General features: G+C 33.8%; 1 protein-coding gene across 4 annotated transcripts in view; it reads right to left on the reverse strand.

Moving 5' to 3' along the window:
• Positions 1-2,386: 2,386 nt before the first annotated feature.
• Positions 2,387-13,675, reverse strand: part of LOC111027387 — a 100,030-nt gene continuing 88,741 nt past the window's right edge. For 3 of the 4 annotated variants that reach the window (XM_022305762.1, XM_022305760.1, XM_022305761.1), the window contains exons 35-43: positions 13,312-13,474; positions 10,886-11,048; positions 9,532-9,665; positions 7,886-8,180; positions 7,400-7,541; positions 6,249-6,448; positions 5,995-6,147; positions 5,111-5,234; positions 2,387-3,966 (exon numbers count right to left, since the gene is read on the reverse strand). In XM_022305762.1, coding sequence (XP_022161454.1) covers positions 3,022-3,966; positions 5,111-5,234; positions 5,995-6,147; positions 6,249-6,448; positions 7,400-7,541; positions 7,886-8,180; positions 9,532-9,665; positions 10,886-11,048; positions 13,312-13,474 — 2,319 coding nt within the window. In that variant the 3' untranslated portion in view covers positions 2,387-3,021. The remainder of the gene's footprint in view (positions 3,967-5,110; positions 5,235-5,994; positions 6,148-6,248; positions 6,449-7,399; positions 7,542-7,885; positions 8,181-9,531; positions 9,666-10,885; positions 11,049-13,311; positions 13,475-13,675) is intronic. The other variant, XM_022305763.1, reaches the window with a different exon arrangement.

The raw sequence follows: 13,675 nt of genomic DNA on the forward strand, positions 1-13,675 counted from the left end.
TTATGGTTGTAGGAGATACGACTGTGCTAACTCCTAGGAGTGAATCAAATCGTACGACAAGCAGCTCATAGAGGTAAAATCAAGAACTCTTAACACAGTACCGTACATTTTTATTTTTATTCCATTATTTCAGTAAACACCAATAACACTCAAATAAATACGTAGTTATAAATTATAATTCATTTCAGTAAAGGTTTATGAAGTATATTTATTGTATAATAGATAATTGTAGGTTTTAGGTACTGATTTATGGATAGTAGTGAGTCCCAACTTTTTTTTTTTTTAAGTGACAGCAGTTGAGTATCTGTGTGAATATTACTAGTACCTACACTGCTGCCATAATTTAACATAAGTTTATAATCCTATCAAATGTAGGGATGTGCAGGAAATTCTTTTTTTTAAATGGTGCTGCATATGATATGTAATCTATGTGCATTGTGCTCATATAGTTTTAATGAATGTTTTTTATGTAACAATATTATTTGGTAATTTGCTTATATTTAGATAATAATGGCTGTCTACAGCAGCCAAAGGAAAATAATATTCTAAACAATTTGAAGAAATGTCTCTCCTTGTATAACTTTAACTTTATTTATTTATTTTTTTTATTTGAATTAAGCCTCGGCAACTATGGAAATTGGCAACAAAGAGTTTAACTCTAAATTGTTTACATGATATATGTTACATATTAACAGGTTGACTGCCACGCTAAAACTACCAGACTTGCTATTATCGCCAAGTAGGATCTATTGACCCTACAGTATATTTTACTATCAGGCTTTGTAGGGTCTTCAGACCCTACAATTAAAATATATTTCTAGGCCGCGTAGGGTTCTGAGAACCGTCGCAATACATGGTTTTATATGGAAAAATAATTTGACGTGGCCTCCTTGGAAGTTCTATGAAATGGTTTTGAGATATAATGTTTCTTTATGAAATAAAATCTATTTTTATTTTAACGACTGTATTTTCCAAATATATTAAATCATATTCTTATCGATGCTCAGTATTTAATATAAATCGTACAAATATAGTGTTTATATAATAATGTTTTCTGTGGACTGTCATTAGTCATAGTCGGCTAGCACTATTGTACGAACCGTCATACGTTATAGTGTTATACATAAAATACGTAAGTGGTAAGTGTAATTATATGTATGTTATTATTTACAATATAAGTACCTATTATGGATCAATTATTTGAAGATTGGCTAAATGATAGCGATGCTGAATTACACGATGACGATGATGATGATTATGAGGTAAATATATATTATGAAAATTTAATTTAAATACATATTTCTATGCTGTATTGAAAATAAAATAAAAACTTTAAATAGTTCGTCCATGACTCGGATGAAGATCCAGAATGGGTTAAATGAATGGGTGGAATATTATTGATAAGGTTGGATTTAAAAATAAATATTATAATGTGTTTTATGTTGTCCGGGTGGAGGGCTTCTGACGGAATGTTTGAGTTGCCTGCTTCTCATCTATCCGTTTCGTATGAAAGGCATTCAGTTAAGATGTGTTTGATTGAGAGGGGAGTACCGCAGCTTTCACATAGGGGTGGGTCTTCCTTCTTCATCAGATACTGGTGTAGTATCGATGTATGTCCTATACGAATTCTATTGATCGCGGTTTCCATTTTCCTTGAGAAGTCTGGTGGGGACGGCCATGTGTGGAAGGTATTTTTAATTTCGTTTATTTAACTTTATCGTGCATAAATTAAATTGCATTAATTTCACAAAAAAATTGATATTAGACATTATCTTATTTTTATAATTATAATTGACAATAATGATAGGTAACTTTGGGTTTAATATTATCATTTATCATACGTAAGAGATTCATCGGAATGCACTAGCGATAAAGGTCAAGTTAAGTTGCCTATCCACTACGCCGTGTTATAATATTTTTTGAATTTGTCAAAGTATCAATACAGTTAACTGTATAGTTAAATTATAAAATTATCACCTATATTACAATAATACAATTTATTATGATCACACTTCATTGTTGGTTTACTTCTTGAGCATACAACCATGTATCTGTATATATAATTTTATAATTATAACTTAATATTAGTGAACACCAAAATATGAATAAGTGAATAAGATAATATACTTATATTATAGTACATTTGTTTTTCTTTACTCCAGGCCCAGACCCTAAAATATTGGTCGGAAAAATGTGTCTACATGTTTTTAATAAATTTTTCTTTGGCCTGGACAGGACTTTATGCTCACATTGCTTTGTCATCTTAAAAATAATGTAAGTAGAAAATCAACATTGTGAATTATACGACGACATGAAGGTATAACTGCAGTAATTTGTACTGTGAAAGAATTGTATGTTATGATGTTTATAGTAAAATATAAATCTCTAACTGCTTAATATGTATGTATAATTAATTGTAAAAGTTTACACACGAAAAAAAACATAAAAATACAAATATCCAGACGGCGGACAATAAAAAGCTGACTTACAATAATCTTTTTATTCAAGACACCTATGCTATAACAATAACACGGGACTATAATTGGTAATAATGAGCGAGACACGACGATTGATAGTATAGGCATGTTTATGTATAATGTATATAATATATAATAATAAAATAGTAAATAATATATTTGTATAAACGGCTTAAGGTCAATGGCACATGTGTATAATATAACAACATTATGAAATGCGAATAACGGTTCATTGAATTATATCAAACCGTTATGTGATAGTAATATTAATATGTACACTTATAAATTAAATGTCTAAGCTTTGGCAATAATGAAATAACACGTAAAATATCATATCTAAAGTATAAAATAAAAATAAATTTAAAAAAAAACAGTTATAAAGTAAAAACGAGAGTCTTACTATCCGAAACAATATGTGTAGGTAGGTATAATAATGAATATATAATAATAGTTCGATAATAGCATATTAGTTAAAGAAAAAAAACACACCCGATCTAAGAGGGTGACGTTATCACCATGTATTGTTATAAAAAAATATAATATTTCACTGTTTCCAAAAGGCAACAGCCTTCTTGAAATTATCGGCCGTCTGTATGCGAATGGGTTCCTTACGCTGAACGCCGCCCCCGCCCATGCCAGGCGATGAAGCATTGCCGTCACGCCGTCCACTGTCAAAGATTATCCTGTTTGTCTTGCACACGCCACTGACTCCGGTACCTGCGGGCAGTGGTACGTCATGAACAGTATGAGTGGCATCACGGCGGTTTCGTGGGAGAGGAGAACGGAGATGAGTTGCGAGAGGAGAAGGTCCACGAGTGGCTGGGTAAGATGAACCACGGGTTGTGGGAGACGAGGAGCGATGAGTTGTAGGAGAAAACGGACGACGAGTGGCGGGAGAAGCTGGACGATGAGTAGCAGGAGAAGAAGGATGACAAGCGGCCCCTGGAGGAGAAGGACGACAAGTGAGGGGAGCAGAGGGAGAACAACGAGTCGTGGGAGAAGGAGAACGACGAGTAGTGGGAGAAGGAGAACGACGAGTGGTGGGAGAAGGAGACCGATGAGTGGTAGGAGAAGAAGAACGACGAGTGATGGGTGAAGAAGAGCCATGAGTAGGTGGTGGAGAAAAACGATCCTGGTCGGAAACCGGTGGCGTTTCCTCGGATATGGCAGATGGACATTCTGCCGGACGGACAAGCATCGCAGTAGGAGAAGCTATAGATGGACAATCACTAAAGCCACTGTCGCTGCGAGCGTCACAAGACTTATGGCCACTGCCATTTTTCGTTGTTTCGGTTATCGCAATTTCATGAGCTTCCGAATGTGACTCTCCGGCCGCCTCTTCTTCTCTCAGGCTGGCCATTTTTAGCTTTTGTAAAACGATTCCGGTTCCACATCCACCTCCCGTTCCTCCACCTCCACTGACACCACGTCTGCTAGCCGCTGACAGAGTGGCCATCCTGCCCAGGGCACGGATTGCGTTGCCAGTTTTCTGATTACATCACGCACAACACACAAAAACACACACAAGCACAAAAAAACGTGTTAGTTAAATCAAAAAACTACTCTATTAAATAAAAAAATATTACACAAGTTATATATTATTTGTAAGCTTTATATTTTGAATTTATCGTATTAGCCGTTAGGACAGATGCTGGTAAAAATTTATAACGATTATAGTGTTATTGATTTTAAATATGAAAAATGTAGTTTCATCAAGTTTGCGCGTAACAAACTCAAAATTATTTTAATTTATTTATGATCTCGTACAATAAAAAGGCAATCGATTTCGTTGTTGATTCTTCAGAACCGACTGAATTGGAATTAGTATCATCTAAACTAACACCGAAAAATTCTACAAAGGTACTAAACGAACGTAATGTCTGCGTCATCTATTGTGAACTGTGATGTACAATTACGTTTTTTGGGTTCTAACAAAAATTCAATATTAAGAGTTAATAACTTATTATACCGATTTATTATCAAATGCGTTAACTTAAAGTCTACGGTTTAATGTGGCTGATCTGTGTTGACTCGATTATCAAAGTTGCAGACCATAGCAGTACACTTTTAGGTATTACGCTTCCAACGAGGTGATTATTATTAAATGTCTTTTAGATAAAAAATATATATATATATACATATAATAAAATAGTATTGTTTAAATAAAGAATAGTACTGTTTAGTAAAGTTAAATTTTTATTTCAATATTTATAGTCAATTTATTATGCCTACGTTTTACGACGCCTTCAGTTTTGAAATGTTAACTTTTATATCAAATAAAGTTGTTTTGTTTTTCATTAAATATTCATATTTTATTTTATTTAAGGTGTTTGGTGATGCAGATACACGAAATATAATATAAATAATTTTTAATGTTATATACTTCAATGTTAATAGAACCTATATTATCTATTATTACGATTAAGCTTACAGTTATTGTCAACCACTCGACAACACTTTCAAAATACAATTTTAATAATATATTATAATTCATTATATGGACGCAAGCTTTATTAGATCACACGCTTTGGGGGAATTATCTAAAGGTACACATCATGCCAAACGCTGCTAATCTACAACTTAAATGTGTAATTATTGATAGGTATATCGTATTTATATAAATCAGTACTAACCTGCCATTTTCGTCGGATGATGAATTTTTTAAGTTTATCCGTGCTCAGTATTACGCAACTCATGTCCATGTCCTGCTGCGCCAGCCACTTATGTTTCAGACATTCTCTGGCAGTAAGTCTTAACCTGCAAAAAAGGTTGCGGTCAATAAACTATTCTTTGACATTACCGATCTTGTCAAGTTTACGATAATCTAGAGTTCAAGAATTTTAGCAATACTACATTAGTGTATCAAAACATAGAAGAGTAATAAAGAGATATTTTTTTAGTTTTTTTAGTTTTTATTCAAATACAGCATCTCATTTTAACATGTTAAGGTGTCCAATATTATTAAATGATTTCTTCATATACACCCGGTATTATTCACATACAAATATAAATTGTCGTAAATTAAAAATAAACAATATTTTTATGATCTGATTAAGATAATATAATCATATGAGACCTATTAATAGTATGCCTTAAATATATTTTATCGAGCAAATAATTTTTCAAACTCAAAACGAGTTGCCATTAATTAAGTTATTTTACAATTTATTTTAAATTTAGCAGGTAGAAACCGGCTTCCAAGAAATGTATACATATGTTTTTATTAGTTTAATAATCTAATGAAGAAGTCATTAATAATTTTTAACTCCAATGATGTAATGGCAAATTATGATTATGTTTAAAATGTATTTTGTTTCAAATAAAATATTGCGCTTATTTCTACATTTTAAGTGAATCAAATATAATCAAATGCCCCTGATTACAATATGTTTAAGGGGGAGGCAGGATATTATAAATGAGTGCATAATGTAATATTCTAAAGTCCCAAACCCTAACAACGATGTTATACATCACGACACCGTTATCTCGAAGGACAACGGCAGTGGGGGTACCGTACTCTTTGCGTTTGATCAACAGCGCGCTTATGAAGTCCTTGGCGTCCTGAGAGACGGCGTCGAATGCCTCATCGTCGAAATCAAATTCAGCTTTCGTTATGTTGGTGAACGTTTCAGGATCGTTGTCGCCCATGAACGGTGACAGACCGGACAATCTGAGCGCCGTGAAAAAATGAAAAATGAAAATCGTGAGAATTAAAACACATTCACAACAGGTCGAGGTGCACCGAAAGGGTATTGCAGTCAGATCACTTACAGCACGTAGCAGATCACTCCCACGGACCACATGTCCGATTCGAGGCCGATGGGTTCGTAGCCGATGATCTCGGGTGGGATGAACTCGGGGGTGCCGAAAAGCACTCGCATTGGTTGTCCCGGTATGATTTTTTGGGCCAACCCAAAGTCTATGAGCTTGACGTAGTGCGAAGTCCGGGACTGGCACATGATGTTTTCTGGCTAAGCACCGAAACAACCAAATTATTAAATTACATTGTACAAATGGCGTTAAATAAAACATTATTTTGATGAGAAAATTAGAACAAACGTCTCTACAAAGTTATTGTCTGTAAATATATGAGCAGTAGGTGCAAAATATTGTACCATAGGCATAGTAGGTACTTGGATAATCATTGCACCTTTGAAAATATTGAGTATGATTTAAAAATAAAATAAAAATATATTTTATGTTAATTGATTGAATGATACTTTGTACAGAAAACGATAATTTGAATAATAGTGGAATGTTAGCATAAATATGTTTTAGGCTGGGTACAAATTTTTTTTCCAACCGATTTTTGAGAGGCTGATTTTCTTAACTTTTTGTTTATTGCCACTAAAACTGAAATTTACACTAACAAAACAAAAATTTAGCATGCTTCTAAACATTTTTCGACTGCACTATACTCAAAAACATATCTATAAATGTATGATTCCTCAATTTTCCTTGCAAAGGAGAAATATCTATAGTAGCTACTTTGAGATTAGCACTGATATGTATACGTCTTTTTCAAGTTTCTAACTAACAAAAATAAACAAGTTCATCACCCATTGTTAAAACAATATATTTTAATTTTAATACGAAGCCAAATTTTTAACTCGTCCATTTATATTGACTCTCTAATATAATTTAAATAACATTAAAAAACAATGATAAATAATTTTTTATGAGTTATAGTTTGAAATGGAAAAATAATAACGAACCATCTACCTATTACTCGGGTATTTTAGCAAATAATTCCGAATTATAGAAAAATATTCTTTTATACTATTTTACTACATGGAACTATTTGACAATACTCAAATACACTTTTGCAAGATCTTAAGCTTAGAACATATCTAAACTAATCAACATGACCATTTTACAGGCTCTGGGATAACGACTAATTAGACTCTAAAAAATATACATACCTTTAAATCCAAGTGCACAACGTTCTGCTTGTGCATGTAGTCCACGCCTTCGCATATCTGTCTGGTGAACAGAATGCAATCTTTTTCAGTGAGCGTGAAGTCGTCGGCCACTACTCTTTCAAATAGTTCACCACCGGAAATGCTAGATGAGATTATAAATATTCGATTCAGTTCAGAGTTTTTTGATGATATTTAATATTTTGGAATAATTGTTGAATTTAAAACGAAAAACACAAGTTCCGTAAATTATACGAATAACCCCACACGTAAATGAACAAAATATAAGGTGTGTGCTCATTTTGAATTGTATTTGTTAAAATAATACTGTAATATTTGGATCAATTATAAATCACTAATTATAATATGATATAAATGCATATTAACTAAAAAAATGATTTTGACACCGACAAATCATTTGAGTGATTATTTAACAAAATTATTGTACTTGGTAATCGAGTTTTTCTTTCAAATAAAATACTTGCTTACTATTCGGTGACCAAGACCACTTCTCTGGGCTTATCAAAAGCCGCGTCGAGCTGTAAAAGTTTTGGGTGTCGCAGACAGTTCATTATGTCCACTTCTTCTTGGGCTTTTTCCTTGTCCGTTGACTTGATGCACCTGACGAACTTAGCAGCATAATATTTATTGGTCTCGCGTTCTTTAACTTTGTACACGACTCCATATCTGCCTTTTCCAAGTTCATCCAGTACTTCGTATTGCCCATCGAATTGTTCACCTTTTTCTATGTTAACTGTTTTTGGCCAAAGAGTGTTTCCATAATCTTTAAATTCATAATTTAATATTATTATCAATTCAATAATGCAAATTTAGTCATAGACTTTATTTATATCGTGTATTATGCATTATACACGTGATGTCATATATCTACTATGCTCATTGCTCAGTATCAATTCAAGTGAAAAAAGTTCTAAGCAACTATTTTCAATACAAATAATGTTTTTTTTATTGTAAGTTATATTTTAATATTTTATTAGTCAAATCTGATTTATATAATATAATTATTAAACGTAATATTGTAGTTCAATTAAATATTATGTACCACGACATATGTATGTAGGTACCTACCAGAGTTATCGACCAATTATTTGATTTAATAGTTTATGGACTTATTTCTTATTCTAGTCATAGAAAAATATAACTATTATATTATAAAATACCTACTACGAAGAAATTCCATTTATGTTATTTAAATTACTTTTATTAAACATCTACATCGATTGCTAAGATAAACACAAGAGCAAGTGTACAAAAACACAAAAATAATAATTATAAGAAAAGTAATAACGTGTTCTCTCTGCTGTGTAGACCTATAATGCTCTATTACAGACCTATAATTATAATATGGCAAGTTCTGAAAGAATATTATTTATCTACTTTTCGTCTTTTATTAACACGCCGCCGTGTACTGGACTCTCTCTTATCGCCCACTCCTCGCAGGCCTACTCGCGTGACTTGATGTATACATCACGTATGCCAATTGTACAAGCGTTATTAATATGGTGTTATGGACTTTTACTCGTTTTTAATGTAATATTTTATAAGGCAATATACGCATTAACCATATTTTATTGACGACGGTTCGTTTGCCGTTATATATTCACGCTTTCGGTTACAAACTCGCCGAGGGTCCAGTGGTGTATTTAGTAATTTTTGCTGCGAGGAGAGGGAAGAGCGGTGGAAAAAAAGTGTCTTTCAAAACAAAAATTCAAGAAGTCTACGGTGTATAAATTCCCCACTATCGAATGGATAGGAACCTTTTTGAAAAATCAAGAGTTGTGTACTTGTGTTTAAGCATTTTAATCATCCCTCGCCCTTGATATCGTGCTTCAGATACGCTTACAGCGCGAGACGTGACGGTTATAATAACGCAGTGCATACCCCACACATTAATATGATAATAATTAATAATATATGCATGGTCAGGCGAGGCGGATTCGTAAATAGGATTTTGCTATGAATATTTATATTACATTGTGTTGGTCAGGACCCGTGCAAAATATCTCCACTGTCCGTTAAAACCAGACGGTATGGTAACCAATATGATCTAATACCAGTGCGATAAAATGTCGGACAAATTAAAATACATCATCACTTTTAAAAATATACATTACCTGTTTGCAGTATGTACACCGGTGTGGATTCTAAGCTCGCCTCGCTCGATCCGTGCATGTTCTCCGCTCGGACTCTGAACACGTACGACTCACCGGGTGCCAGACCCCGGACAATGTGAGATAACGAGTGACACCTGGAAAGAGATGGATAAGGAATAGTCGTCACAACATACAAAACGATATAATAATATTATTATGTAAATAATATAATGGTGTATAATCGTATTAATATAATAATGGCATTAGATTCACATGCAAAGCCGCGGAAGGTGACAAGCGATTTGGTCAAGGGGAAGGGGACATATAGTTTGTAATCACACGCCGCGGGTATCGTATCATTATGATTATATAATAAAGCGTTATGTAATTTATTTAAACCGATATGTGTTTGATCGCATGTGACTGCGAAGTTACGACTGTTTTGATTATTAGACGAGGAAAACTCCCGCAGTAAAAGGGTAGCAGGAAGTAGGTGCAAATTCGACAAGAATTTTTCCGCTTTCGCTATTGAAAATTGCTTAGGTATAATATTATGATGATGCCAGGCGTGCCTAAACGGATCGTGCTCGTCGAATGCTTGAATCGAATTTTTTTTTCAATGTATCGCAGAGATCTAGTATAAATTATTATTATCATAACTAATATGCTATCGACGACCTTCGAATGCAATAAAGTGTACGATAATTTGTCGTAAACGATGGTGATTATGAAAAAGAAACAATATATGTTCTTTTTTGTAAAAATTATACTCTAGAAAGTTAAATTATATAATATTATAATTGATAATATAAGCGTGGATATTGCAATATGTTTGCAGGTATACATTGCTTATAAAAAATATGTATTATTAACGACACACGTCACTCGTAAAATAACAACTATAGTAAAAAATATTATTAATCATTATTGTTGTTATTATTATTCGATCGACTGTTTTCCAACACCACACGTCGTCGGCCATTCGATCCGTGATCGCAATAATCGGTTGAGGCATAACGACACGTATATGACGTGTACCTACATATTAAGTAGATATAGTATTACCTACGACGAGCGATACAATACATACGTCCCTACGACATAATAATATTCAGAACCGACTTCTGAGTTTTTCCGATTTCTCACATATAACTGACAAGGGAAAACTGTAGATAACGCGATGGACCTCATCGCATAGTACATTATTACACACGAATGAATTATAATGTAATGCACAAGTGATCGACACGTAGTAATAACTATAAGTAAAATATTTTCGTAAACGTTATAGAGTATAACAATACTATATTATTAACGGTCTAGACGGGTAAAGGAAGATGAAAAAAAAAAAAAATGTTAAAAAATCGTCACTCACTTGTCGGCCACTAGTTTCCAATCGGACTGGTTGAACGGTCGGACTTCCACGCCGTAACCGGTGACCATGCACCCGCCGTCGTACGCCGGACTGGACCACGTTACGTCCGCACTAGTCTCTGACACGGAGACAACAGGTCTGCCGGCCGGTGGGTCCGGAGGTCCTACATACGCACGTGAATAATATATATTATATCAGCTGATGATAAGACAATAACAGCTATAGCACAAGTAGGTATATAATATATATCTATTATCTTTATAGTAAGCACTTTGAAATACATAATAAGCCGAAAAGTTTGTAAACGTTTGAACCCGCTGATCTCAGAAACTACCGAACTGAATTCAACGAAAGTAATATAAATAGATAACTTGGGACTTGGAGTGGGTTTTCAGCCACTTTTTTTTCGAGAAAATTGAATGATTTTTCCTTTATATTACGTTTGCCATTGGTTACAGAGATTAAGTTTAACAACAAAAATTGGTGTGGACTAGAATGCGTCGCTATAGGAAAAGAAAATAATATTTTGTTTATCGTTTGTCATTAAAATGTGCTATTTACTTAAAGCGTATTGAATCAAAAACCAGAAAACCAATTTTGACGACAATTACAAAGATTGTTATAAGAGATACCAGAATAGCTTGGAAAGTCATTTGAACCAAAGTTCGATAAACGATAACATACCAAAGCTATACCAAAGTTATACCTACAATACGCCACAGGTAGATCACTAATCTCCGTAGAGTTGTAGTTTATAAATTTATAAAGCGAGGTACTTCGATATGCCGTTTTGTCCGTTAACTGAAGGTACTAGAACTGAGCTACACCCGCGATATAGGGCAGTATTTAATACCAGTTCATATTTTCACGGGCAAAGTCGGGTATATAAATATTTAAATACATTATTTCATAGGTACTTACGAAGTGCAGTTGTCCGACCGTGTAGCTGTTACAATAATTGTATCGTATGGAACAAACCGGTTCGAATACCTCGCTCGAAGTTATTCAATTAATATATTATAACGCGTTTGATATTATAATACATGATATTGTTATGACGGTCGCCTTGGATCATATATAAGACAAGATTTAAGACGATCACACGGCGCGTACGAGAAGACGCCATACGCAGAGCAGCGCGGTAGTGATAATAGATGATTGTGATATTATTATTGAACTGAAAGGGGCCGAGAAATAACTGTGTACCTACGCGGATACCACGGTTAGGAGCATACACGTCATATCACTATATTAGTATTTAGGTATGCAACGAACGCGGTGCAGTAGCGGAGTGAGTATACTCATGAGATGATAATAGTTATTAGTATTTATTACTAATAATAATTACAAACGCATTTGAAGCACACGTCGACGAAAAAAAAAATGAAATTAAAAGCGTTCTGCACATGCGAATTAAACCGGCGCTGAGTGGCCGTTATTATAATAATATACTATTATTAAACGATGACATTATACTGTCAAGAGAAATTTGCCATTGTGCGTTACACGTATATAAGGTTTCAAACTCGATACTCGTAGCGTGCGCTTGAAACATAACGATATGTCCCACACGCGTAAGTGCCCAAGTACACCTATAATTTATTATGAGTATAATATACGATAATAATATTGCGATTTAATAATGAAAATACGAGTGTGCCGTCCGCTATTACGATATACGTTGGCTTATGAATATTTCGTAGCGTTTGCGCGTATCGTCATTTCGGTTAACAGAACACACTGCTTGTACTGATAATACATAATATAAGACCACATACGACGCCATCGATTCATTTAGCGATAATTATTAATATATTATTATAATATCATTGTGCCATTCGAGTGGTTTGGTGTAAACCTCGAGATAATAATATCGTAGAACATTTGTATACTATTATTGTACAAGTAGGTAGGTGCGTATTATGAGCGAACCAGTGTTGTATTATCAGTATACCACGGAATATAATATTATGTCGAAGAAAACAATAATAATCGAGTTGTGTTGTCGCGGCGTGCGTGAATAATAATTATACTATTCCAAAGGTGGATCATGTATAGTAAGAAAAATACTGAAATCCCTAATTTTATACATAATATTATACTATTTCCCTTCTACGTTGCAGGTTAGTTTTTCAGACACGTCACATTATACATTTAAAGTTCTCGATTTATTATAAGCAAATCAAGCAGACATCGGGCATTATGTGGAATGTCCTCATATTTTTGGTGAAAATAAAATTGTTACAAATACGAATATTTAAAAAAAAAAGAAGCTCCGTATCAAATATAATATCATCTGTTCCCCTTCCGATGCTCCCGACTTGCGTATCATAGGACTTCTACACTTATACTGAAGACTACGACGTCGGTCGATTGTTTTTTAATAATTATGGTCGATAATTAATAATAATATTATGTCATTGTACCTTCGACGGCGACCGAGGCGAAGTGGAAATCGTTGCCGTGTCCGTTATCAACGCGGACGACGTACTTGCCACAATCGTCGGCTGTGATCGAGTCGATCGTCAGACTGGATACGCCGCGCTCGTTGGTTATGCACAGATGCGTGTTGGACTCCAAAACTTTGCCCTATAAACGAAATATTGTGACAGTTCAAGGTTAGATATTCTGTTGGATTTTATTTACTACTATTACAATATAATAGAATGTGAACCATAGCTTTTTCTTCAAAGGTCTATTGTTTTATTCATCAATATATATATTTGTTTGAAATAGATTCACAGTGCCGTTGATATCGAATAAAAGAAAAAAACTCGTATCGATATTATA

This window comes from Myzus persicae, unplaced genomic scaffold (genome assembly GCF_001856785.1).
Source record: "Myzus persicae strain clone G006 unplaced genomic scaffold, MPER_G0061.0, whole genome shotgun sequence".
Classification (NCBI taxonomy): domain Eukaryota; kingdom Metazoa; phylum Arthropoda; class Insecta; order Hemiptera; family Aphididae; genus Myzus; species Myzus persicae.